The sequence below is a fragment of the Chinchilla lanigera genome, unplaced genomic scaffold (assembly GCF_000276665.1).
Source record: "Chinchilla lanigera isolate Chin_1 unplaced genomic scaffold, ChiLan1.0 scaffold00014, whole genome shotgun sequence".
Classification (NCBI taxonomy): domain Eukaryota; kingdom Metazoa; phylum Chordata; class Mammalia; order Rodentia; family Chinchillidae; genus Chinchilla; species Chinchilla lanigera.
Genome location: NW_004955415.1, coordinates 32,746,563 through 32,773,085, shown reverse-complemented (window position 1 = coordinate 32,773,085; position 26,523 = coordinate 32,746,563). Strand labels below are relative to the sequence as shown.

Genomic DNA, 26,523 nt, shown 5'->3' with positions numbered 1-26,523 from the left:
GCGATCCTCCCGCCTCAGCCTCCCAAGTGCTGGGATTATAGGCATACGCCACCATGCCCGGCCTTGGGACCTGGGGTTTCATCCTAGTATATCAACAATAATCACAACAGCAACAACAAATCATATATTCTCTTTCTATGATGATAAACATCTTCCAAAAGATCTAGAAAGCCACATTCAATTTAAAACATTTTAGTTTCCTAGGAACTTGTTCTTAGTTTTGTTTTTACCTTTGGTTTTGGTTTTTGATTTTTAAAACAGTATCTCGCTATGTAGCCTAGGCTGGCCTCAAACTTGTGGTGATCTTCTTGCTTCGGCCTCCTGAGCGCTGGGATGACGGGAGTGTCCCACCACACTAGGATTTCCTCGGAGTTTTATGGTAGAACGTGGGAAGTAGGAGAGCCACCCTTCCACCCACCACAGAGATCCAGCGGGGAAGGGACTCCGTGCTGGCGTGAGGGACACCCTGTCCTCTTCCTTCTCACTCTCTGCCTGGCCCTCTGCTGACACTGCCCAGTGGCCCCTAAGGTAAGATCTAGCAAAAGAGGGAGTCTGAGTGGATAGCCTTTCTGGCCACAGTGGCAAGGCCCTTTCCAAAATGTCTCCTACAGCGTGGGTCCCGAAACTGGCCTGGGTTTTTCATGTCCTGGTGCGGGCTAAAACTACACACTGCAAGCTGGGCTGTTGGTACGCAGGTACCAGCACCACCCACCTGGGCCGGAAGTAGGAACTGACTCCTCCAGGAGCACAGTTCAGTGAAACACACTGGCAGAAAGTGGTGGTGGCCCTTTAAGAATGAGATGCCATGGGCCAGGGGTATAGCCCAGCAGCACAAGCACCTGCCTGTCAGGTGCAAGGTCCTGAGTTCGATTCTGAACAAGGACCCTTGAGATGGGAGCCTGTGAGGTGGTGCAAGCCTATAACCCCAGGCGCTCGGGAGACTGAGGCAGAAGGGTCCTAAGTGTGATGTTTTTGTTGTTGTTTTATCTGGGTCCTGGGGGTGGGACCCAGGGGCTTTGCACTGAGTGACAACCCCAGCCCCTGTTATTTGTTCAGACAAGGTCTTGTTAAATTGTTAAATTGCCCAATCTGGGCTTGAACTTGTGACCCTCCTGCCTCAGCCTCCCAGAGTGCTGGAATTACAGGTGTGTACCACTATGCCCAGGTAGGATCACAAGTTTGAGGCCAGTGTGGACAACTTAGACCTTGTCCCAAAACAAAACTTGAAAAGGGCCAAGAGTGTGGCTCAGTGGTAGAGCACTTGCCTCTCTTGCGGAAGCCTCTGGGCCCATTTCCTGGTGTGAACCTAAAGACACAGGGGTCTGGCTGAGAGGGTCCCTGCGGCACTCACCTCACTATTCCCCCCAACCCGTTCTCCATGGAAGGTTGTTGTGGGGTCTGCTAATCCTCCCCTTTCCCAGAAAGAGAAGCTCAGGACAGGGTGGAAGGCAATCACTCCAGTGTCCCCAGCGCCCCCAGCGCCCAGGTGGCCAGGCTCAGGAAGTCACAGCTGGATGACGCCCCCACTCCGTGGGCCCCAGTCCTAGAACTGTTGGCACATGGTGGCTTTGGGTGGTCAGTCACTGCCTGACCCCCCTATCTTGTTGGTGTACCTCACAAAGGCGCCCTTCCCTGAGGGCCCTGGGTCAGCGCCCCACCACCGCACCTCCTTCCTGACCACGCGGGCCACAGCGTGCTTGCCTGGACCAAGCGGAGCAGCCAGCAGGCTCAGGGCTGGTAAATAATTCATCCGACAGCTGATAGTGCCTCCCAGAGCCGGCCCCAGCCCCCTCGCCAGCGAGCAGACTGGCTGCCTCCGCCTCCCTCCGGACGCAAACCAGCCGGACCAGCTCTCCTGGTGCCGCCCTGGGCCCCCTCCCGCCAGCCAGGTCCCAGCGTACCATCGGGGACACCTTCAGGCGGCGAGCGGGTCCCGCGCTGCGCTCGGACAGAGTGCGTGCGCTCCTGGGCGAACATGGCCTTGCAGAGCCAGGCGTGGGCTCCGGCCACACCCATGTGAGTGTCCGGACACGGGGCTGGTGACGGGGATGGGGGCACTGGGAGCGCCCTGATCTTGCCTGGAAGCCCTAAGCCCTAGCTGGCCTTTCCCAAGGGCCCCAAGGGCAGGGAAAGGAGGAGGTGACCAGCCCCTTACGGTCCCCAAAGCCCCCTCCCCCAGAGAGCTGGGTGGGACATACAGGCTCCTGGATTCTTTTTTTGGAGGGTTTTCTGCTGGCAGACAGGTGTGTAAGGCTATGACGCTGTCGGGAGGTGCAGAGGCCCAGGGTCTGTCCTCGTATGCCCAGGAGTCACCCCAATGCCTGAGGTCCACGAAGAAACCAGCGCCTTCCAAACTGTAGAAGAGAATTGCAACGGGGCAATGATGGCTGAAGGAAGTGCCACCAGCTGCTCTCGGAGGCCCTGGGGTTGCGGCCACCAGCACTGATCTCACTGCAGAAACGCACGCTGTAGCAGGGGGTGTGTGTGTGCAGAGCCGTAGCATTCAAGCACGCAGGACTTTTTAAAGTAGAGGGTGGAGACGGTGCCAAGGGTCTGGGAAGAGGCCTAGAAAAAGGGGCTCCCCCAACTGGGGACCCCAATTCTGTTCCTCACCCTTCTGGGTCCTGCATTGCATTATTCACCAACTACACACCTGGTTGCCCAGCAACGGGAACTCGATCCCCCCCAGCGAAGAAGAGGCAGGGAGATTACATCTGGGGGACCTTAGTGCTCCCCCGAGGGCAGACGAAGAAGTGGGGAGCCTGGGCTCCCTTAGGGGCCCCTGTGAAGCATAACTCCAGTCCGCTGTCCCAACAGAGATCAGAACCTCCAGGCTGACTTCCAGCCTCTTCATGGCCAGATGGGGGTTCCTGAGGACCCTTCCCAGTCTGTAGTGTGCCTCCAGCTTTTGAGTACTGTGGACTTCAAGTTACCCTCCTTTATGGCCTTGGACAAGTCTTTACCTCTTAGGGTTATAGGAAAGACAAAATGAGTTGCTATAGGTAAAACGTGTGTGTGTGTGTGTGTGTGTGTGTGTGTGTGTGTGTTTTACTGGGGAGCTACATTCCCAGGCCTTTTTATTTTTTATTTTGAGACAGAATCTTACTACATTGCCCAAGTGGGACTCAAACTTGGGATCCTCCTGCATCAGCCTCCCATAGTACTGGCATCACAGGAGTGTGCTAGGGTTCACAAAGCATATTTATGTATTTATTCATTTACTTTTTGGTCTTTTTGAGACATGGTCTCATTATGTAGTTCAAGCCAGCCTAGAACTCAACTTTGTAGCCCAGGCTGGACTTGAACTCTCAGCAGTCCTCCTGCCTCATCCTTTTGAGTGCTGGGATTACAGGCATGAGCCACCATGCACAGCTTTGCCAAGCATTTTAAACAGTGCCTTTTGCCACTTCTCAGAGTACTGGTGTCTTTGCCTGTCAAATGGGGACATTACTACCACTCACCTCCTGAGGAGGAGTGAGTCAGTCCCCTGGTTTGCACGCTAAAGCTGGCTGAGGTTGGCTGACACTTGGGACATCAGCCCTGGTGTGGATGGTGGCCATCGAGTTGGGATCAGGGTGGGCAGGGGGAAGTGGCTGTGGGAGCCCTGCAGGGAGGGCACTTAGGAGACTATATACAGTAAGTACCATTGCACCTTGCCTGGGTGGCCAGGGATGGTTTGGGAGGTCCCAGCTGGAGCTGCTGAGTGAATGACAGGATGATGTTACCATGCTCTCCCAATAGGCCTCAGTGCAAATGGATGGGTCCTTGAAGATTTCTCTGTGCCCACCCATGGCTGGATGACAGGATGACAAGCAGATAGATGTCATTCTCTAGATAGTGACTGAGGAAGTACAATCAACAACAGCAACCCAGCACTGTGGGAGGCTGAGGCAGGAGGATCTCAAGTTCCACCCCAGCCTGGGCAACATGGCAACTTAGCCAGACCTTGTCTCAAAATAAGAAATAGAAAACACACAGGGATGAAGCTCAGTACAAAGGCCCTGGGTTCATCCCCTTACCTTGTACAGCACTGGGGGAAAAAAAAAGACAAGGACGGGGGAGCTCTCAGGTTAAACCTTAAACCGAGAGTCCCCTTCCTTGAAGCTCAGAGTCCGGCACTGGACAGCGTGACCCAGTGACCCTTGCACCCAGAAGGCCAGGTGGAAGAGGTGCCTCAAGGTAGCCATGGCAACAGATGGTCACTTCTCTGTCCAGCTTCCCTCACCGCCCGCCCTCCAGGAGTTAAAGGATCCTGGCTGGGTAAAGTTGAGGTCCAGAGAGAATGTGGGGCTGGCCAGAGATACACAGCATGTTCTGTGCCTGCTAGAATTGGAGTTTCCACAGGACAGACTGCGACTGATATAAATAGTGCTAATCATGATAATATTTTAATTATGATGAGTAAAAACTATGGTGCTATTTTGGAGCACTACATCCTATGCTTTTCCCATATGAATATTTCCTTATGCAGTGTTGGGGGTGGGGGGGTTAAAACTATCTCCGCCCATTTGACTGACGAGGAAAATGAGGCAGAGAGAGGCCACCTCAGACATAGGAAGGACTTCAGTTTAACCAGTCAGTCTCTGTTTAGTCGGCCTCACTAGACCCTCGCCCGCTGCCCAGGCTCCTCCCAGGAACAAACGGGAAATACGCTGGGCTCTGTGTCCTGGGCGGCTAGGATTTGGGGCCTAGAAATGAGCAATCAGGAGGCAGGGCGCTAAGGGCTGGGGTCCTTGTCCCTGTCCCTGCAGGCCGGTGGCCGAGAGCTCCCTCTACCGACAGCGGCTGGAGGTCATCGCCGTAAGTGCTGCCCTCCCCGAGCGCTGGCCCCGCCCCGGGAACCCCAATTCCTCCCTGCCCCCTGCCGCCCCTTCCTCCTCTCAGCCACACCTGGGAACTAGTCCGGCTCTAGAGGGAGCAACGTCCTCATCAGCTGCAGCCCTGCCCAGGGCACCCCACTGAACCTCAGCCTCCCTTCCCCATTCCTCTGGTCTCTGCTCCCCCAGAAAGGTGGGGCTGTGAGCCCGGCACGCCCAGACCTGCAGCCCCTGAAGCCTTGTCCCTGAGTCCTAGCTTCCCAGACACCCGTGTCCGAGCCCCAGCCGAGTCCCCGCGGCGTAGGCCCCGTCCTCAGACCCCTCCTTAGGGTCCTCTGACCCAGCCCCTTTGCGGACTCCGCCCCTCGGTCCTATCCTGGCCTCCATCCTTGACTTCTCTCTCTCCGCGCCCGAACGCTCTGCGCCCTGCTTCTGCACCCCACTTTTCAGCCCCCCTTAGCACCTCAACTTCCCTGCCCCATTTTTGCACCCCCCACTTCTATGACCCCCACTTTGACACCCCACCTCTCTGTCCTCCACCTCTTCACCGTCTCTATGGGGTTCCCCCTGTACCCCACCTCGGACTAACACCCCTCTTTGCATCCCCAAATCTAGACCCCTCCCATCTCTGTGAACCTGCCTGGGGATCCCCTCCGCCTGGATTTCCCCACCCAAAGCCCCGCCCCACGCCCCCCTCCAAGGACCCCTATTGGGCGCGGCGCGGCCTCCGCAGCATCCCGGGCGCGGCCGGCCCCGCCCCGCCCCCCTCCAGGCCGCTGCTGAGTCAGCGCCTCCGCGGCCCCTCCCCCGTGCCCCCGGCAGGGCTGGAGCCCGGGAGCCCCCGCGGAGGTGGAGGGAGCCCCGCGGAGGGGAGGCCCCGCCCAGCCCCGGTGCTCTGCGCAGGAGAAGCGGCGGCTGCAGGAGCAGATCCGCACGGCGCGCCGCGAGCTGGAGGAGGAGAAGCTCCGCGTGCAGCGGCTCAAGGTGGGGGTGCCGCCCGGCCGGGGACTGGAGACGAAGTGGGGGTGTCTGTGCGAGTCGGTTCGCGGGACCAAAGAGGCGTCTTCCAAATTGGGGGACGTCATTCCCAACCTTCTCTGTCTTTAAGGGTGTCTTTAGGGTGGAAGGGTGGTGTGGCCGTGGGAGCAATTGTCCTGCCCTGGGAAGAGCCTAAGACCGTGAGGTCTCCTCCCAGTTTGGGAGTGCCTTAGGTCAGCTTTGGGTCAGGGGTCCCCGAGGGAGGGACATTGGCTTCGCCTTTGGGGGCGTCTACCCGTCCCTTTGGAAGGTTGGGGCACAGGGGCGTCTGCCCAGCCGGGGGCGTGGGCGCTTGAGAGTGGGCGAGGAACCTGGCAGCGCTGGGAGGCCCCGTGGCGCGCACCCTGGCCCGCCGTGGCTCCCCGTGGTGTCCGTGGGGCCCGGGACACCCTCTCGGGGCGGGGCTGTGCCCAGCGCGGGCTCCCTTCCTGCCTAGAGGAAATCCCTGCGTGAGCGCTGGCTGATGGACGGCGCCGCTGAGGGGCAAGATCAGCCCCCGGACCCTGCCGCCCAGGACCCCCAGTCGCCCGAGGGCCAGGCCCAGGCTCGCATCCGACACCTGGAGGACAGCTTGTTCACGTGAGCGCGGTTCCTGGCTGGTTGGTGGGGGGAGGTTGAGCCTAGGATCCCCTGCCAGTAGCCCCTTCTCTTCCGCAGACTTCAGTCTCAGCTCCAGCTGCTGCAAAGCGCGTCCACAGGTGCCCAGCACCGGCCCCCGGGCAGGCCCTCCTGGCGCAGACAGGTGAGGGGCGTGGGGAGGGGCGTGGCCAGCAACGCTAAGGACTACGCTAGAGCCCAGGGTCGGTGCGCACTCTTCTCTCTGTGATCTTGGGCAAGTTCATCCCCCTGCTTCAGCCTCAGTTTCTCTGTCTTTAAGTGGACATAACAACAGCACACTTGGAATTGCTACTTCAAGGATCAGAGCAGTGGTAGCTGAGCAGCAGTACCTGGGAGGGGGGAAGTTTGTTAATATGAGCAAGCCTGGTGTGAGAGCGTACACTTGTAATCCCAGCGTGCTGGAGGCTGAGGCAGGAGGATCACTACCTTTTTGAGGCCATCCTGGGCTACATAGTAAATTCAAAGACAGCCTGAACTACATAGTGAGACCCTGTCTCAAAAAAAAAAAAAGAAGGAGGAAAGAAAACATGGAAATGCTAGAGATGTGTGGGATGTAGCTGAGGCCCTGGCCTGGTAAGGAAGTGGGGCAGAGTCTGAGAAGGGCTGGGAGTTCAGGGTGGGCTGGCTGGGTGAGCTGCCTGTCATCCCAGCACTCTGGGAGGCTGAGGCAGGAGGATCATAAATGAGAGCTCAGCCTGGGCAGCTTAGCAAGACCTTTCCCAAAAATATAATACAAAAGGCCTGGGGATGGAGCTCAGTGTAAAGCCCCTGGGTTCAACCCTCAGTACCAGATAAATAACTGCTTGCTGGTAGTGACATCTAAACTGAGTCCAGGGTGAGGGTGGGGTCATCAGACAATAATGGGGTGGGTGGAGGGAACCCCACGGAGGGGAGGAAGGCACAGGCAGGGAAGCTAGAAAGAGGCCGGGGTTGGAGGGCTGAGGGCATCCTGGGCTTGGCCTAGGCAGCCTGCTTCTCACCCCAGCTCCCCACTCTGAGTCCATCTTTCTCTCATTTGCCCCTGTTCCTTGAGCTTTCCTAGCCCCCTCATGGCCCCAGGACCTTTGCACTTGCTGTCTCCTCAGCCTGGAATGCTGTCCCCACCTGGGACTGCTGGCTGGCTTTTGTCACCTCTGAGGGCTTGCTCTGACCTCTTGTGTAAGAAGCCCTTCCACATCTGCTCCCCACGGGACGCAACCTGTCCTCCAGCCCCTGCTTCCCATCCCCCGACCTCTTCTTCTCCACAGTCCTCCTCACCTCTATTTCCCGCCTTTCCCCTGTGGAATGTAAGTCCCAATAGCAAAGGGCTTCAGAGCTCCTTTGCCTAGCATGCACCAGGCCCTGGGTTCCATCACCATCACTCATGTGCCTGCCTGTGCCTGTGAGCACACACACACACACACGCACACACACACACACACACACACACACTATTTTATTTTGGTACTGGGGATCAAACTCAGGACCTTGCGCTTGCCAGGCAGACACTTGTGCCGCTGAGCTACATCCCAGGCCCTGCACACATTATGAATGAGAATGAGTGACTACAGATCCCTGGTGTAAGGTGGCTTTAGCGGCTGGCTGAGTGGGCCCCTAGCACAGAGGGATTAGCTACACCCATGGAGTATGGCTGAAGCACCCTCTGTGTGTGGCATCTGGACCAGGTGGAGACAGGACAAATGTGGAAGGCTGCCTGCAAAATGGGGTTTGGTCCTAAAGGTAATAGGGAGCCATCGAAGGTGTTTGAGCAGGGGTGGGGCCCTGGTATGCAGGGAGGCTTGGGGTGAGGCCTGCCTGACCTTGTATCTGCCATTTCCACAGGGCCACCGTCCTCTTTCCCAGCCCATCATGGAGGCAGGTCCTGCAGGTGGGTGTTGGAGGCCTTAGGTGTGAGCCTCAGGTCACCCCCAGATTGCACGACCTGCTGGTCATCCTCACCTCCTTCCCCTTCTTTCCTCTCCTCTGATTCTACCAGGCCGGGTGGATGTGGACAGAAGAGCTTCCCTGCCGGTGGGGCCCATGGGTTTGTCCCCAGAGTTGCACTCTGAGCCCGTTGAGGGGGCCCCGACGCAGGTCTCTGGAGCAGAGGGGTCCCCCCAGGAAGCCAATGGCCCCTGCTCGGGTCCCAGCCCACCTCCCGAGCAGGGGCAGAGCCTGGGGACAGGGACCACAGCAGAGGGGGGCGTGGTGAAGGCCAAAGGGGGGGACGTGGTAGAGGTGGTGTGGGAGGGGCTCCGGGGGCCCCAGGACTGTGCCATGGGTGCCACTGGCCTGGAGCTGGAGGCCAGGGTGGAGCAGGTGGTGCTGGAGGCCATAGCGGACAGACAGGGGCCCGGCGGCCCCGAGCTCCCAGCCTGGGTGAGGGAGGACAGGGGCGTGGTGGAGGTGGTCTGGGAGGGGCTGGGGGGCAGTGACCCAGAGGCCCCGGAGGAGGTGGGCAGTGGTGAGCGGGGGCTCCGGGAGCGCCTGGGGGGCGTGGGGTCCACAGACAGGGAGCCTGACAGGCAGGGGAGACCTGAGGGGGACGAAGGCTCCTTCATCTGGGTGGAGAGGGTGACGGTCAGTGAGGACTGGGAGGAGCTGCTGATGGAGGGCTTAGAGGGGCCCCTGGCGGCCGGCAGGGAGGCCGTCAAGGGACCACCAGGGACGGATGGAGGGGGAGGTGGGGACCCATGGGCCGCGGAGAAGAGGAGGGCGGAGGGGCCTGTGGGAGCGGGGGAGACGGGGACTGAGGAGAGGCAGGGGACAGAGCGGGACGGGGCGGAGGGGCCGCTGGAGCGGGTGCAGCAGGAAGGAAGTGCGGCGCGCGCAGAGCTGGAGGGGACAGCAGGGGAGCAGGAAGAGGGGGCTGAACGGGACATGGGAGTGCAGAGGGAGGGTGTGGAGGGACCTCTGAGGGCAGAGAGGGGACGCAGCGGGGAGACGCCAGGAGCAGAAACGGAGGCGCCCCTGGGAGCGGAGGAGAGAGGCGAGGGGAGGGCGGCGGAGAACGCGGAGGCGCCAGCGGGACCGGGGACAGCAGGCGAGGAGGGGTCCCTGGGAGCTGGGGGCGGCGGGGCGGGAGAGCGAGGGGCGGCGGGGACGGAAGGTGAGGAGCCCGCGGGCACAGAGGAGGAAGGAGGTAAGGAAGAGCCAGGGGCCGCTGGAGAGCTCGTGGTGACCCAGGGGACAGCAGGGGAGGAGCTGTTGGGGGCAGAGGGGACAGCAGGGGAGGAGCTGTTGGGGGCAGAGGGGACAGCAGGGGAGGAGCCTGTGGGGACAGAGGGGACAGCAGGGGAGGAGCCTGTGGGGACAGAGGGGACAGGAGGGGAGGAGCCGTTGGGGGCAGAAGGGACGCCTGGGGCCCGGGACTTGCAGGATGGGACAGAGCAGAGGGAAGCGGGGGAGGGGCGGGAATCCCAGGCCGAGGCGGGGAGCGAGGCGGGGGCGCCCCTCGGGGTCGCACAGGAGCTGGCACCAGAGCTGCAGCCCCCAGAAAAGCAAGAAGGATCCCCGAAAGAGGATGAGGGGGCACCCAAACCTCCGGCAGAGGCACAGGGTCCCCCTGGGAATGCCACCCCACTCCTGGCAGAGACCCCGGCCCCAGACCAGCCCACCGAGAGCCAGCCACTGCTTCCGCGAGAGGGACCCAGCACCAACCCCAGTGCCCACCCTGCGCCCACCTATGCCCCCACTCGGCAGCCTGAACCCACCCCCCAGGCCGAGGGGGAGGAGGCGAGCGGCCCCAAGCAGAAGACGTGCCAGTGCTGTGCGGTGATGTGAGCCTGCGCCCGCGCCCCACCCAGTGCCTCTCACAGCTACCTCGCCTCCTGGCATCCACAGAGGGTTGCGGGCACAGACAGGGCACCATAGACTGGCCGCGGCACCTGGCAGCCAGCCGGCCCACCCCCCTGTGCCTGGGCTTCCCCTGCCCATGCCTGTGACCCTGCCTCCCTTCTGTGACAAAGCCTTTATACTTGAAAATAAAATGTTTAAGCACTCAGACGCCCGGAATGTGTGTGTTGTTGGCACAGAATCGCCTCCTGAGCTGGTGGGAAACTGGAGGACCTAATTCTGCTGGAATAAAAAATTATCTGTCAGTGAGAGTACAGGTTTGGTTGCTGTAACAAAATCATCTCAAGCTACAGTACAAAAAGACAAGCTGTGTCTCTGATGGATGTGGTCATTCAGGGACTCAGATTGACCATGCTGTCACTCGGGGATTCAGGCACTGGCCTACAGTCACTTAGGGATCAAGCTGCTTTGCACTGCTTGTCCCCTTGCGTATGTCAAAGCTGGGTCACGAGCACGTGCATGTTCCAGCTCACAGGAAGAGTGTGGTGCAGGAGTGTTTGAGGCCCACCTGCTCCTGACATTGGCCCATGTCGCTTCCACCCACATTCCACCGTGAGAACTCAGCCCACGGCTGATCCAGCTGCAAGGGAGGGCGGGCCTGGGCCCAGATGCAGTTCTGTTCCGGCAGAAGGACAGACTGTGAGAGGACAGCTCCCCTCTCGGTATCACACCTTCTCGTTGGCACACTCACTCATCCACCCATGCACTCCCTACCGAGGCTGGGCCCCTCTCTGGGGGGTCTCCCAGCCCCTGCTCTTCCTGACGGGGTGTCCTCAGGCAGGCGGCTCAGCCTCTCTTGGTCTCAGTGTCTTGTCTGTCAGGCCGGCTCACCCAGGGGAGGGCGCAGCCTGCATAAGTTCCGGGAGCCTGTTCTGTAGCTCCAGGCCGGGCCAGGCTCAGGCCAGCATTTGGGGACTTGACGGCCGCAGAAGGCCCAGCTCCTCTGGTGTGGGCATGAAGTGTTTCTCATACCCAGAGTAAAGTGGGGTGGAGGCCTGGGGCAGCTCCCTAGGTGGCAGTGGCTCCATCTCTTCTACCTCCAGGATGGGCACATCCCCAAGGGGTGGAGGCTGAGGCTGTGAGACCTGCAGGGAAGAGATGCGGCTAAAATCTCCTCCCTTCCCTACCCCCTCAGTGTCTCTGGTTCCCCTAATCCCCCAGAGAGCTCCCACGAGCACCTATGGGTGCTTTACTATTAAGCTACATCCCCAGCTGTTTTTATTTTTTATTTTGAGACAGGGTCTAAGTTGCCTTTCCTGGCCTAGTACTTGCAAGCTTCCTGCCTCAGCCTCCAAAGTAGCTGGGATTCCAGGCATACACCACCATTGCACCGGGCCGGCCTTTTTGCTCACCTCGATGTGGGGGCGGCCAGAATGGCTGTTGGCAGGATCAGGAACCTTCTCCAAGACCCAACGGGGCAACACCTTATGTTTCAGGTGGAGGCACCTGGGGGATAGGTAAGATCAGGGAAGGGAGCCTGGGCTCCGGACACTGTCCAAGCTCCAGAGTGCGCAAACTCTGCAGAGCGCCAAGGCTCCGTTCCACCCCGCTCAAAGTTCAGGTAATGTCCAGCAGCTGCCCCCAGCACAACTAGACGGCCGTACCTGTTCCCTCACCTCACCTTCCGGGGGTGGCCAGGCCCAGACAGCCGCCCAGCACGAGCAAGGCACACAGGCACAGAACGCGGGGCAGGACTTGCCAGCTCAAACTACTCCCTGCAGGCAGGGGAGCAGAAATCTGTTAGTCGCCGGGAAGCCTGAGAAGACTGCAAGCCTTGTGAATGGGAGGGGCTTGGACGAAGGTGTGGGTGGGGCTTACATGGGCGGGGTTAGGGCTCAAAAAGGGGCGGGTCTTCTAAGTAGGGCAGTGTTGATAGGTCAAAATAAGGGGCAGGGTGAAACCATGGGAAACACAGGGCCTGGTAAGACGCAGCAGCATTAGCAGAATCAAAAGTCCCCTAGAAGTGGGGTGTGGTGGCATACGCCTGTTATCCCAGCATGCCGGAGGCTGAGGCAGGACAATTGCCAGGAGTTCGAAGCCAGCCTGGGCTACACCGTGAGCTCAAGGTCAGCGAGAACTAGGTACTGAGAGCTAGGGGTGCAGCACCGTGGTAGAGATGTGCACAGTATGCACGCGGACCAGGGTTCAATCCCCAGAACCCCCCACATACGATCCACCCCCTCAGATCATAAGGTTGTCCCTGCTCCGAAGCCCAGGTGAGGGCTCCAGACACCCCATCCCCCAAGTGGAGCAGGCAGTCCCACCCTAGGCCCTACCTGGAAGGTGGAACTGGAGGCTGGGACCCGGTGGGCCCTGTCCCGCGATGGTGGCCGCCATGACCCACAGCTTGCAGGGTCCCCCGGGGAGGTTGGGCAGAGTGACAGTCCGGGTGCTGCTGCTCACTGAAGAACATAATAGGCACAAGGGAGGGGATGCGCTCCCTACCACATGGCCTTTGCACGCACAGGTCTCATCTACCCCCAGGCACCCACACAGGTCCCTGAGGTCTTCGTGAAAATGCTCCCTCCAAGCCGGGCCTGGTGGCGCACGCCCGTAATCCCAGCACTTGGGAGGCTGAGGCAGGTGGATCATTGCGAGTTCGAGACCAACCTGGGCTACAAAGTGAGCTCAAGGCCAGTCTGAACTGCGTAGCAAGACCCTGTCTCAAAAAGACAAACAACAACAACAAAAAGCTCCCTCCAAAGTGAGGCCTTCCCTGAGTGCCCCTCCATTGAAAACTGTACCCTGGTGTCACCTACCCGCCCTGCTGCATTTTCCACTCAGCACCGATCATCACCTGAAATACTTCTTCGCATTACTCGGTTTGTCTGTGTATGTGGGTCACTTCTGAGGCTGGGGTGTAGCTCAGCAGTAGTATTTGCTTACATGTGGGAGACCCTGGGTCTCATCCCCAGCACCACACACACCAAATAATAATAATAATGATGATGATGATGATGAAAATAAGAAAGGAAAAATCATCTAGACTATAGTGGCAGACACCTGTAGCCCCAGCTACTGTAGAAACTGAGACAGGAGGGTTGCTTGATCCCAGGAGCTCAAGACCACACTGACCACATAGTGAGACCTCAACTCAAAAAAAAAAAAAAAAAAAAGAGCTCTATACAGGCCTTATTCCCAGCACCTGCTCAGAGCCTAACACACACCGTAGTGAATATTCAAAAGTGATACATGAGTGTCAGGCATAGTGCTGTACACCTGTGCTCCCAGCACTCTGGGAGGCTGAGGCAGGAGCATCACAAGTGTGAGCCCATCCTGGGCACTTAGTGAGAACTTGTCTCACTATCTGAAAAAAAAAAAAAAAAAAAAAAGGTTAAGGATATGCAGCTCAGTGCAAAGGCCCTTCAATCCTCTGTATCACAGACCAAGTACAAATAAACATGAAAATCACATTATAATCCTATAATCCTTATTGGCATTGAAGGGAATTTATTTCCATATTTGTGGCTTGGCTTTGCTCAATCCTGTGCTTGTTTTATTCTAAAAAAGCAGCTGTCTCCAGAGCTTTGGAACCTTTTCCATCTCGTTTGTGAAATGAAATATGACAGGTGTCTTTCAACATCAATACGATAGATCGGAGCCTTCGGTTTTAATGGCCCAGTGAGGCCATTATATCGATAGCCAGAGAGTCACCGTTCTCCAGGGAGTGGATGCCGCCTGCATCTCCAGGGCAGAGAGGCAGCCAGAGGGCCCCGCGGGTCAGGGCAGGGCTGGCCTGGGTCTTAGGGGCTGAGGAAGGGGAGGCTCACCGTTCACACAGACCGAGGGTCTGGAGGCGCTCTGTGCACACCAGGTATAGTGGGTGAGGTGGCCCCGGAGCTCTTGCCTTGAGACCTCTCCCCAGGCCACGGCAGGGGTCCCCAGGGGGTCATCTGGGAGCCGCCAAAGTGCTGGACCTGCTACGGGTGCTGTGGGGAAACCAGCGGGTCACGATCTTCCCGGTTCCGGAAGCTTCCACACCCTCCAGCCCTGCTCTCACCTAGCTCCTCTCCAAACCCCCAGGCTGAGGGAGCGGGGGCCAGGCCCTCAGGAAAGACCGCCGTCACCGTGATGCGGTAGGGGACCCCTCTGGTGAAGTTGCCTGAGTGGTGGAGAAAGGAGGCCGTTTAGGGTCGCCCCTCCCCCCACTCATTTCCCAGTGGGCACCACCTTCCCCGGTCCTCCGGACGCCTTGGGCTGAAGACGGGGTGTCAGGGATTTATCTGGGAAGTGACCCGAGGAGACACGAGCCGGGCAAAAGTGAGATGGTGTAAGAAAGGCAGCCTGGCCAGGCATGGGGGCCACACTGTAATCCCAGCACCTGGGAGGCTGAGGCAGAAGGATCAATGCGAGTTTGAGGCCAGCCTGGACTACACAATGAGACCCTGTCTCAAAACACCCCAAAAGGGCCGGGGATTTAGCTCAGCAGCACAAGCGCCTGCCTGGCAAGAGCAAGGTCCTGAGTTCGATTCCCGACACCAAAAAACAAAAACAAAAAAACACCCCAAGAGAGAAAAGAGAAGAAAAAAGAATAGAAAAGAAAGGAAAGGAAAGGAGGAGAAGAGAGAAGAGAAGGGAAGGGAAGGGAAAAGAAAGAAGAGAAGAGGAGAGAAGAGGCAGCCAGGAAACGGTGTTAAGAAATAAGTCCCCAGTATGGCCTGGGGTGGAGGATTGCTTGGGCCCAGCAGTTCAATATCAGCCTGGGCACACCTCTAATTCTATCACTCTGGGAGGCTGAGGCAGGAGGAGCCCAAATTCCAGCCCAGCCTGGGCATTTAGAGACTTAGTGAGATCCTGTCTCAAAATTTTGAAAATAGGGTTAGGGATGTAGCTCAGTGCAAAGGCGCTGAGTTACCACAAAAGGAAAAAGAAAGGGAGAACATGGAGGAGGGAAAGGAGGAAGGAAAGAAGGAAAGGAGGGAGGAAAGAAGGAAAGGAGGAAGGAAAGAAGGAAAGGAGGGAGGGAAGGAGGCGTTTCCACCAGGGACAACTGAGGCGCAGTACTGAGGGAGCCCACCAGGGGCAGCAGAGGGGCACCCAGAATCCTCTGTGTCTCAGAGAATTAACTCGCCAGCTCAGTCTGCTTGATGCACAGCTGCCCCAGGTGGTGGCCCGGGGCCCTGCCAGAGCCCGTAGGTGCCACACCACACTCTTGAGCATTCGACTGTGAGCCGAGTCAGCCTCTCTTCTTCGCAAGTGCCAGCCTCGGGGACTTTGTCACAGCAACGCACGGTTGATTCAGAGAGGTGAGAACCAGTGTCCTGGCCTCACCTGGCAGCACAGCACTGAGGTTCCCCGGAGGAAGCCGGGTCCAGCTGATGTCCTCCGGGACTTTTCCATCCGGGGCCCAGGCCACCACGTACTCCCAGGGCTCCTGGGTCCCCCGTCGCCAGCTCACCAGCAGCCCAGGGCTCCCAGCCACGCTGCTGACCACCACGTCCTGGGGCACAGAGTCTGCAGCTAGGGGAGCCCTGGCTGGCCACTCAGGAGGCCCGCCCCACTCCCTGTCCCCAGCAGAGGGGGTTCCCGCCTCTTACCCAAGCAGACCAAGGAGAGTTTGGTGGAGGGCTCCCAGGGGACACCACCTTCAGCAGACACCCTGGCCCAGTGTGCCAGGGCAGGGACAGGCCATGAACAGCAGGGCACCCCCTCCTGCATCAGCATCTTCTCTCCAGTCCAGAACGACACCTGGTAGCTCACCTGCACACAGGGCCCTGGGGCCTGGGAAGAAGGCAAGAGGGTTCATGTCCCCCATTTACCCAGGACCTACGGTGGGCTGGGTGTTGTGTTGCATGCCTGTCATCCCAGAACTCCAGGAGGCTGAGGCAGGAGGATTGCAAGTATGAGCTCAGTCTGGACAACTTAGTGACTTACCAAGACTCTGTCTCAAAATAGAAAAGAAAAAAGGGGTAGGGATGGAGCTCAGTGTGAAGGCCCTGGGTTCCATCCTCAGTATGGGGGGAACCTACTGTGTGTCTCAGTGAGGTCACCTGATAAACCAATCAGAGAAGCAGTATAGTCGGCTCCATTTTACAGATATGGAAACTGAATCTTTGCGGGGCTCACTGCATAGGCGGAATTTGGATGAGGTTTCTGGGCCAGGACTAAATAAGCCAAGGGAGACACTCTTTTGGGTACAAAGTTTAAGAGTGACAAATACCCAAAACCCAGGGTATTTGTCCACTTGGGAGGCTGAGGTCAGAAGAATTGCTTGATTTTTGTTTTTGTTTTCCTTCCAGTACCGGGAATCCAACTCTGACCTTGCGCTTGCCCGGCAGGTGCTGTGCCACTGAGCTAAATCCCCAGCCCCAGGAGAATTGCTTGAATCCAGGAGTTCAAGACCAGTCTTGGCAACAGACCCCATCTCAAAAAAACAAAAACAAAATATCCAGTAACCAAGATTAAATAACACTTAAAAGCAATTTTTTTTTTTTTACTCTTTTGAGACAGGCTCTCTCTATGGAGATCAGGCTGGCCTCTAACTCATGGGGATCCTCCTGGCTCAGCCTCCTAGAGTACGGGGATTACAAGCTGGTGCCACCATGCCCATGAGATCCAGGGCTTAATGATACCTGACAGATAACAGGTCCTCAGTAGATACGAATGAGAAGTATTGCACCCTTTTTTGCTTTTTCCTCCCATGCTGAGGATGGAAGCCAGGACCTCACCCATGCTAGGCAAGTGCTCCGCCACTGAGCTACATCCCCAGCCTTTTATATTTTGAGGCAGTCTCCCTAAGTCACTAAATTGGCCAGGCTGGCCTCAAACTTGAGATCCTCCTGCTTCAGCTTCCCGAATAGCTGGGATTACAGCCCTGCGCTAGCCGGCGTGCCTGTCCCTTTTCAGCCACCTCGCACAGCCGTCTGATGCAGCCTTACTTCCAGACCTTGAGCCTGTTGTCCCTCATCCTGGTCTCACGCTCACAGACAGGACCTCCTGAGCTCCTGCTCGCCATCCTGTATCCGCCTGCAGGGGGCAGCAGAGACTACGTCCCGTCGAGCGCATCATTGCTGTTGGGGGCGCCCTGGAGAAAGGCACTTGGGCACGGAGCTCACCTTCCACACGAGCAGGGCGGCTCGGCTGCCTGGGGTCGCGCACGCGTTCCCTGAGACCCACACGTCCTTAGGAGCTGGAAAGATGAGGGTGGGAGGTGATGAGCAGCCAGGAGGCCAGGAGAAGCGGGGGCAGGGCGAGCCGGGGCCTCACCAGCCGGCGGGGTCTGGAAGGAGAGGGCCGGGCTCCACTCGCCCCACAGGTCTCTTTCCGACTCCACCCTGCAGCGGCCCCGCACGCTGTAGGCAGAGGTGAGCTCCAGCTCCTGCATCTCCACCGGGCTCAGCGGCATAGTCTTCAGGTCCGGCTCCAGCTGGGAGAGGGAACAGAGACGCAGGCCGCAGGGCCGAGCCCAGGGTGCATGAGCTGGTCACCTGGTGGGCCCAGGACTCCAAGGGTACAGAACATCAGGGCTCTTAGTGGCTAAGTCCGGCCGGGCAAGGTGGTGCACACCTGTGATCCCATCTACTTGGAAGGCTGAGGCAGGAGGACCCCAAGTTCCAGCCTAGCCTGCAAATTTAGCAAAACACTGTCTCAAAATTTTAAAAAACGAAAGGATCTGGGGTGCAGCTCAGTGGTAGAGCGCTCTCCTGGCATGTTAGCTCCATCCGCAGCACCTGCTTCAAATGGTACCGTGGCTGGCACAGAAAGTGGTGGTTAAGTGTAGCAGGAGGTGGTGGGTTCTTGCTCAAGGGCACCGAGCAGGGAGCTGCAGCCAGATTCTCACATCTGTATAGCAGAGTTCCTCTGGCACCAACAACCGCAGTGACAACAATTTTGCTTTTTTTCCCCTGGCAGGTGGTGGTGGTGGCGCTGAGAATGCAAGCCAGAGCCAGGGGCAGACTGGGTAAGCGTTCTCCACAACTCTACTCTTTATTGCGGTATTTTGTGTCAAAATCTGTGGCTGTAGCAGTTGACAATCCCCACTATCTTTTCTCTGTATCTTTCTTCACAAAGATAACCCTGGAGTACTAGCTGGGAACATGGCTGCCAAGAATAAAGACTACATTTCCCAGCCTCCTTTGTAGTCAGATGAGACCATGTGACTATGTTCTCAGCCAAGGGCATATCACCAAAAATAAGATAGGCAACTTCCTGATTGTGCATTAAAGTGCATGGAATTTGCATGGGTTCCCCAGTCTTTCTGGAATCCTCTCGTTCAGGACTTGTCTTCCACGTTCTTGCTGTGTGACCTTGGGAAAGTTTCATAACTTCTCTGAGATTCAGCTTCCTCAACTATAAAATGGATACCTGGTTTTTCTTTTGAGGCTACACTGCATAAACTGGTCTTGAACTCTGGTGCTTAAATGATCTTCCTGCCTCAGCTTCCCAAGTAGCTGGGACTATAGTCACTGTGCCCAGCTTAGCTGCTTTTGATGTATTTTCTTTTCTTTTTCAGAAGCATCAGGCATCCAGGAGATATTCTCCTAAGTGTTTGCTCTTCTTAGTTGTTATTGTTATTTTAAGGTTAACTTAAGCCATCTGATACTTCTGTTCTTAAAAAAAAATGTTAGGGGTGGTTTACTGAATTTCTCAAAAGTGCTAACTGGCCTTTGGGTTGCATCTGCATGGCACCTAAACCATCACCCCTCTGTACCCATGGGAGGAGGGTTTCATGACCCCAAAATCCTTGGGTACCCAAGTTCCTTCCATCAGTGTCACAGGGGTGACAAAACCTGCTCATGTCCTCCACAGCCTGAACACCTTGAGGACGCCATGTGCAGTAGTCTCACCATGTTGTTTAGGGAATCACGTCAAGAAAAAAATCTCCTATACATGTGCAGTGCCCTTCCTACCTCCCCCCTGAGAGATTCAATCCTGAAATGGCTGAATCTGAGGCTGTAGGATGAGTGAATATGGAAGACCATAGATTATTTAGTGAGGAAGGACAGTGTCTCACTAAGTCGTTAAATTACCCAGTGTGAGCCTCCTGCCTCAGCCTCCCTGAGTGCTGGGATGGAAAGCTTATAGCTGGGGCCTGCTCGGTGGGTGCACGGGCTGCAGGCTCTGCCAGGAGGGGTGGGCCACAGACACTCACCGGGAGCCAGCCTTGCTCCGGGCACCTCTGGTAGTGGAACTCACAGGTCAGGGCCTTGAGGGGTGGCCATTTGGGTGGCTGCCACTGCACGGTGGCCTCCAGCGGCGCGTCCTCTGAGAAGTCCACGCTGGGTAACAGCCAGGGGGCATCGGGCTTCACTGGAGGTGGGGGCAGCATGCAGTGAGGGGGGGCCGTGATCCCACACGGAGCACCCACCTCTGCCACCTACCTCGTGTCTCCAGGTCCACGAAGATGGGGGCCCAGAGAGGGTGGCCTCCTTGTGTCCCCCAGACCAGCAGCTGGTCCCCCGAGGTGAGCACCTTCCGAGAAACGGTCTCCCAGCTCTGCCCCGCAGGTACCGGCACCAGCTGGGTTCTGTTGCGGTGGCTGTGGGACATTTGAGGATGAGAGTTGCGGTGACAGCCGGGAACTGACCCAGGGCTATGACCTGCTCCATTGGACCCAAAGCCCAGAGCTGCTGCTTCAGAGCCGTGTGACCGGAGCAGGCAGCAACCTCTCCTAATCGCTGTGTCTCAGCCCTCACGCACCCTAACAGTGCCTGCTGGAAGGGATGGCTCAGAGGGGATCTGCGGCCAAGGAACGCGCTCGAAGGGTGCTGGGGACACGGTACAGCCCATCCCCAGGTATGAGCGCTCCACTGTACGCTTCCGCATGAGGATGGTGACAAGCAATAGGCATGCAGCAGATATGCAAGTTCAGATATGCAGTTCTGGAACCAGGCTTGTGCACAGCTATCACCCCAGTGCTGGGGGAGGCTGAGGCAGGAGGATCGCAAGTGTGAGCCCAGCCTGGGCAATGTAGCAAGACCTTGCCTCCTGATAAAAAAAAAATAAATAAATAAAAAAAAATAATAATAATAATAATAAAGGCTGGGAGTGTAGCTCAGTGTGAAGGTCCTGGGTTCAATCCCCAGCACTGGAAAAAAAAAAACTTTTTAAGATTGTTACCTCTTTCTGGGCCAAGTATTGCAAAACTAATCAATAAATAAATATATTTTTTGAATTTTGGGAACTAGGGTACAGCTCAGTAGTAGAGCACTTGCCTAGCATGTGTGAACCCTGGATTCCATCCCCAGCACTGAGAAAAACTTAAAAAGATTTTTATCTGTCTTGGGCCAGTGGTACAGAACAACCATTGTGACTTCAGTTGCAGTACTGTATTCAATAAGTTGAATGAGATAGTCAACATGTGTCATAAAAGTCGTTTGCTTTTTTGCCATTCTAGGGATAGAACCCAGAGCTGTTCTACCGCTGAGCTCCATCCCCAGCCTTTTTTATTTCTCATTTTGAGACGGGGTCTTGCTACGTGGCCGAGGCTGGGCTTGAACTCACGATCCTCCTGCCTCAGCAATGACAGGCGTGCGCCACCACACCCAGCTCTTCTGCGCATGTTATGTGAACTTTGCTCGTTATTTAATGTTCACTGCCTTTTCTTTATGGGAGGCACATTCAGGTTCCTGCAGCTGCTCAGTATGTGTTGCACCAGCCCCTGCTCTAGGGGCTTAGGGCAGAAGTCTGACAAAAATACCAAGGACCTGCTATCTGAAGTGATGTCACCTCCCACAAGGGCAGGGCAGAGAAGAAGCATGGATAGACACAGTGGGTGTGACGGATGCCATGTCAGGTGACATAAGTGACATAGCTGAGCTAGGGGCAGGAGGCTGAGGCAGGAAGATTGCAAGAGCAAGTCCAGCCTGTGCAACTTAGTAACTTAAAGAGACCCTGTCTCAAAATAAGAAATAAAAAAGGGCGAGGGATGCCAGTCTCTGTGAAGGCCCCGGGTTCAGTCCCCAGAACTGAAAAATAAAAAGTAAAGGCTCAAAACAAAGGCTTAGTCAAGGAAACAAACAAAAAACCCAAAAAACAAAAACCAATAAGTGTTTGTGAGGAAGAGGGGACATTGGGACTGTCCTGCAGTGCTGGCAGGAATGTGGAAGGGTACGTGGCCGTGACAGCCAAACACAAAATTCCTATAAAACCAGCAATGGGTTTCCTGGGCAAGGACCCCCAACACACCTGAAAACAAGAGAGCACAGTGGTACACGTCTCTAGTCACAGCTACTCAGGAGGCTGAGGCAGGAGAATCGCTTGAGCCCACAGGTTCAAAGCCAGCCTGAGCAACATAGCAAGACCTCATCTGAAAACCAAAACAATGCCAGGTGTGGTGGCATAATCCCAGTACTCAGGAGGCTGAGGCAGAAGGATAGTGAGTTTAAGGCCAGCCAGGGCTACATAGTGAGTTCAAGGCCAGCCTGGATTACATTATGAAACCCCCATCTCAAAAAAAAAAAAAAAATAAATAAGAAATGCTGAAAATGACAATGTTTATGTTATATGTATTTTAACATCATTTAAAAAGAAAAAAAAAAAAAAAGCCAGGCACAATGGCATATGCCTGTAATCCCAGCAATTTTGAGAGGCTGAGGCAGGAGAATCACAAGTTCTAGCCCAGCCTGGGGAAAAGATAGCAAGACTCTGCCTCAAAATGAAATAGAAGAAGGGCTGGAGTTGTAGTCAGGGGTAAGGTTCTTGTCGAGCATGTGCTGGGTTCAATCTTCAGTGCCAGGAAGGAAGGAAGGAAGAAAGGAAGGGAGGGACGGAGGGCGGGGAGGAAGGATGGAGGGGAAACAGGACCCCAGGACCCTCTCTCTGCCCAGGTGAAGTTCTGATTTCCCTGTGAGATTCACTGTCAGGACCACAGTGCTGGGCTTCGGCCCTAGGAGAGCCAGGCTTTGCGGTCCTCTCTCAGCGCTGCAGTCCTGAGTGTCAGACCCATCTTTTCATACGCTCAGAGGGGGTAAGCGTTCTTGCTGAGGTCACACAGCGAGGCGGAAGCCATCTGTCTACCCAGCATGCTCTTCGGCTGCTCCCCTGCACCGTGCATGGGCAGAACCAGAGCTGGGCAGGGGGGCTCCACTCGCCTTGCCACTGAGGAGGGCAAGAAAGCAGGCTCAGAGAGGGAGAGTGACCAGCCCAGGGCCGCACAGCACGGACAGGCTTGAGAACTGGGGGAGGTCAGGGAGGGGAGCAGAGCCCCTTCCTGAGTCCCACAGTGGCCACCTCTGCTGTCGCAGTTTCCTCAAACAGCGCCAGTATACTCACTACTTCTGGCTTTGGAGGTGCAGCACGATGGGGCCTCCCAGGTCCCCCACACGCTCCCAGGAGCAGTTCAGGTTCCCCTCGGGTCCGACTCTGAAGCACTGCAGCGGTCCCGCGCTGGCTGGAGAGGGCACAGGTGGTCAAGTGCCCACTCTCGCACCAACCACCCGAGTTCTCAACTTTTGTCTTCCTTTGTTGTTTGGATGCAGGGTGCACCCCGACAGCTCCGCCCCCACGACGCCCCCAGCCCCACTTCACAGGGCTTGGGAGCAACTTCTCACCATGGCAGCCATGGGGCTCTGGGGTCGCTGGCAGAGCGCGCGCAGGAATGGGGTGCCGCGCATCCCCACTCAGTGCTGGGCGGACCCTCTCCCCTGCCCCACTCCCAGCCACATCCTGTTGTCACCCGAGGGCTCCCACCCCACCCCCATCACACAGCACCCTGGGCGCCTACCGCCCCCCCACCGCGCGCCCCAGCCGCGCCCATTCATCCCGCATCCCTGGGCAGACAGCGACCCCGGGACCCTGGCCCCGGCCTGCGCCCCACTCACCCTGGGCGCGAGTCGTGGGGAGCAGCGCCCCTACCAGCAACAGCAGCCGGAGGGGGGCGGCTTGTGCGCCCCGCATGGCTCCCGGGTGCGGCGCAGCCCGGCGGAGACGGGAAGCCGGCCACCCTCGCCGCCGCCCCCGCGCGTCCCCGCCGGTCCTCAGCGGAAAGTCCCCGAGTGTGTGTGTGGGGGCGACGCCAATCTCCCCAAAACCTGTCCCGCCCCACCAGTGACACACACTCGCTGAGTCTTTGGAACTTTTATTATCCGGGCTGGGGAGGTGCCTGTGCCCACAGCGCCCCCTCCCGGCCCATGACATCCGGGGTATCCGGGACCCCACCACCGTCTCGCTGTCCCCAGGGCAGCTTGGGGCTGGGCCGCGGGGAAAGGAGAGGGGCTGGCGCCAGAGAAGAGGGAGCAGCTGGTTTGCACTGCGGCTGGGGACAGGGGCCCAGTGTGGCCGCTTTGGGTATAGGGGGGACGAAGGAGTAACAGGGGACTGTGAGGCCAGACGCAGAGGACAGTCCCTGCAGGCTCAGGGCTGCCGGTGGGGTGACCGGGCCACAGCCCGTGCCTCTGGGTCCTGCAGATCCGCGAATGTGGGAACTGGAAAGACAGGCTGGGATCAGGGGCTGAGGGTGGCAGGACTGAGACATCGGTGCCGCTGTCGCTGGCTGCCCCGCCCGGCCTAGCAGAGGCTGCTGATCTCACTCTTGCTGCACCCCCACTTGCAGCAGGTGCTGGAGAGTCCGGCCAGGACGTCCCGGCTGCCACGCAGAGCCCCAGGGGCGCCCTGCCAGCTGGGTCGGCCACCGTAGAAGACCTGGGGGGACTTGGCCAGGGCCAGCCACTCGCTGGAGCCCACAGCGTCATCCAGCTCTCCTGCCAGGCTGTCTGCGTTGCCGTCTGCATCCTCGAAGGCATCCGCTGCAAAGGAGAGTGAGGGCTCCGGCCGGCTGCTGCCGCCCCCAGCAGAGCGGCCTCTGGCTGACCCACTCAGCCAGCTTTGTAATTCAAGGTCACAATTCCACCCAGACCCACGCTCGAATACTGGCTGCAGTCTACAGCCATACCACCCTGAACGTGCTCGATCTCGTCAAATGCTGGCTCCACCACCAAGCTTTTTGTTTTTTCTGCCACCAGTTTTTTTTTGTTCTTTTTTTTTGGTTTAGGTTTTTTTCCGGAACCGGGAACTGAACTCACGACCTTGCGCTTGCCAGGCAGGCGCTGTGCCGCTGAGCTAAATCCCCAGCCCCTGCCACCAGTTTTGACAGGCAGGTTACTTAACCTTGCTAAGCTTGACTTTCCTTTCACTTACTTCCCCTACTCTTTATTTATTGAGGACCCCATAATCGAAAGCATGTATTTAGGCACTAGCCTCTCTGTAACTGTGAGTAAGTAGACTTGAGCCTCAGTTTTCTTCTAAGTGGGGACAATAGTAACTCCTATTTCACTGAATCCTGTAAGGGCTGAATACCAATTTAAAAACCTGTAACAAGCTCAGGGATATGACAAGCAAACATAAAATTTATTAATCAATCACCAATCATGTGATGAGCTCTTACCAGGTGCCAGACACTGTTTAAACTGTTTTGGGGGGTTAATTCCTTTATTCCTCACACTGACAGCCATGTCAGGTGGGTGCCGTTACTGTCATTCCCACCTTCCAGAGATCACAGAGGGGTGATTCTTTGGAGAACTTGTGTAAGGACACACAGCTATTAAGTGGTTGGGCTCCTTGTTTGGAAACAGGGTCTCATTCTGTAGTTCAGGCTGGACTTGAACTGTAGTCCAGGCTGGCCTCGAATTCTCCATAATCGTCCTGCTTCAGCCTCTTGAGTGCGGGGATGGCAGACGTGCACCACCGTGTCTGGCTGTGGGGCTATTATCTGACCTCAGTCAATGCATATTCTGGCTTTGCGCGCATGGCCATCCCTCCACCCACTCATCTATTCGTCTGTCCAGTCATCTATCCATCATGGCCCACTCATCCTCACCCTCATCCTCACCAAGGTCTGTCCCTTTGCCAGGCCCTTCCTGCTGGAGCCCACCCTGAGCCTCTGTCCCGCAGACACTGTGCCCTTCCTTACCTGTTCCAACCTAACCACTTATTAACCCTGCAAGGTACAGTGTCCCCCATTCCAAAACGGGGCGGCCCAGCGCGGGAAGCCAGGTGCTGAGCAGGGTCACCTCTAAGTAGCAAAGTCCACGCCCTCCCAGCCCAGCGTCTCGGAAGCCACCTCAGCGTCCTCTCCACGATGGCCTCACCGGCGCAGGCTGGGCCCGGGAACCCGGAACTGGATGGACAGATGGAAGCGCGGACGGATGGAAGAGTGGAAGGTTGGATGGACGGGTGAATGCTCCCCCTCCGTCCCGCGCCCTCCCGCCCGCGCTCACCGGCGGCCTGGAGCTCCAGGGCGTCTGTGCGTCTCCACCGCGAGCCTCCGCAGGTAAAGATGACGGCGCGGATGAACTCGCGGCCGCACAGTTTCACCCCGTAAGGCGCGGCCCGGGCCTCGGCTCCAGGAACCCGCCGGCCAGGCCGTGTCCACACCGCCAGCAGCAGGAGCAGCAGCAGCAGGGCGCGCCGGGCCATTGCGCACGCAGACGGGGACGAAGGGGCGCAGCACCTCGCCAGAGCGGCCCATTTATGCGCCGGAGGGAGCGGGCGACCTCGTTATCTCCCCGCGCAGGCTCGACCTTTCCATCTCCAGCCAGCGATAACCTTTGCTAGGGCCAGGCTGACGCCGCGTGGCTCCCTGTCATCTTGACGGTGGGATGTGAGCCAGCAAGCGTCGGGACAGGACTCAGCCAGGTCCTGCAGGACTGGACACCGCCCCCCATAACCTAACGTGCCGTCTCCAGCACCACAAAAATAATCAACCAACGGACAGGGAATGCTTCCCCGACAGACTGTGGGGACAGGCCGCGAGGTGGTATTTCATGTCTGTGTCCTGTTCCTAATCCCTCCAACAACCTACACCAATGTTCTCAAGTTTGAGCCTCAGAATGGTCTGGAAGGCAGATCACTGGCTCCCACTGATGTCCAAATGTCTAGTGGAAAATACACAAAACTTAAATTTACCATCTTATTTTGTTTTTTGAGGCAGGATCTCACCAGGCTGGTCTCTAACTCAGCGATCCTCCTGCCTCAGCCTAGTGCTGGGATGATGGACATGCACCAACCACACCCAAACCTAGCACCTTTGATTTTTCACTTTTTTCCCCCTGTGGTACTGCGGGATTGAACTCAAGCAGCACTGGGCTACCTACCCTCCCCTATTTGTTTATTTTTTATTTTATTTTGATACAGACTCTCACTGTGTAGCTTGGGCTGCCCCCGAACTTGTGATCTTCCTGCCTCAGGATCCCAACAAACAAAACCAAAAAAGCCCCATGCTACTGAGGAAGAGAAATCAGACCCCACAGGCCGCATGCTGTGTGATCCCATTTTAAAG

The 26,523-nt window shown here is 57.3% G+C and overlaps 3 protein-coding genes across 6 annotated transcripts; 1 reads left to right on the top strand and 2 right to left on the bottom strand.

The window, feature by feature from the left end:
- The first annotated feature begins 276 nt into the window (after positions 1-276).
- Palm3 (paralemmin 3) lies at positions 277-10,455 on the top strand. The gene is made up of 9 exons (XM_005381146.2): positions 277-528; positions 1,758-2,016; positions 4,752-4,800; positions 5,721-5,801; positions 6,292-6,434; positions 6,513-6,597; positions 8,295-8,340; positions 8,449-9,710; positions 9,753-10,455. Exons 2-9 carry the CDS (start codon positions 1,976-1,978, stop codon positions 10,233-10,235), a joined length of 2,190 nt encoding a protein of 729 aa, XP_005381203.1. The 5' UTR covers positions 277-528; positions 1,758-1,975; the 3' UTR covers positions 10,236-10,455.
- Positions 10,456-10,553: 98 nt separating this feature from the next.
- On the bottom strand, positions 10,554-23,404 carry Il27ra (interleukin 27 receptor, alpha). Of its 4 annotated transcripts, none has more exons than XM_005381079.2 (14): positions 23,069-23,404; positions 22,521-22,638; positions 19,628-19,785; positions 19,399-19,556; positions 17,514-17,673; positions 17,363-17,436; positions 15,845-16,028; positions 15,579-15,767; positions 14,308-14,409; positions 14,078-14,236; positions 12,584-12,709; positions 11,929-12,022; positions 11,660-11,753; positions 10,554-11,392 (listed from the first exon to the last, which is right to left on the bottom strand). In XM_005381079.2, exons 1-14 carry the CDS (start codon positions 23,382-23,384, stop codon positions 11,204-11,206), a joined length of 2,121 nt encoding a protein of 706 aa, XP_005381136.1. In that variant the 5' UTR covers positions 23,385-23,404; the 3' UTR covers positions 10,554-11,203. The 4 variants fall into 4 exon arrangements, with proteins under 4 accessions (XP_005381136.1, XP_005381137.1, XP_005381138.1 ...); XM_005381080.2 differs by having other exon boundaries at positions 15,579-15,761; XM_005381082.2 differs by lacking the exon at positions 10,554-11,392 and having other exon boundaries at positions 11,663-11,753; positions 11,924-12,022.
- A 343-nt stretch (positions 23,405-23,747) lies between these two features.
- On the bottom strand, positions 23,748-25,724 carry Rln3 (relaxin 3). Its single transcript, XM_005381083.2, has 2 exons — positions 25,463-25,724; positions 23,748-23,992 (listed from the first exon to the last, which is right to left on the bottom strand). Exons 1-2 carry the CDS (start codon positions 25,659-25,661, stop codon positions 23,754-23,756), a joined length of 438 nt encoding a protein of 145 aa, XP_005381140.1. The 5' UTR covers positions 25,662-25,724; the 3' UTR covers positions 23,748-23,753.
- Positions 25,725-26,523: the final 799 nt, after the last annotated feature.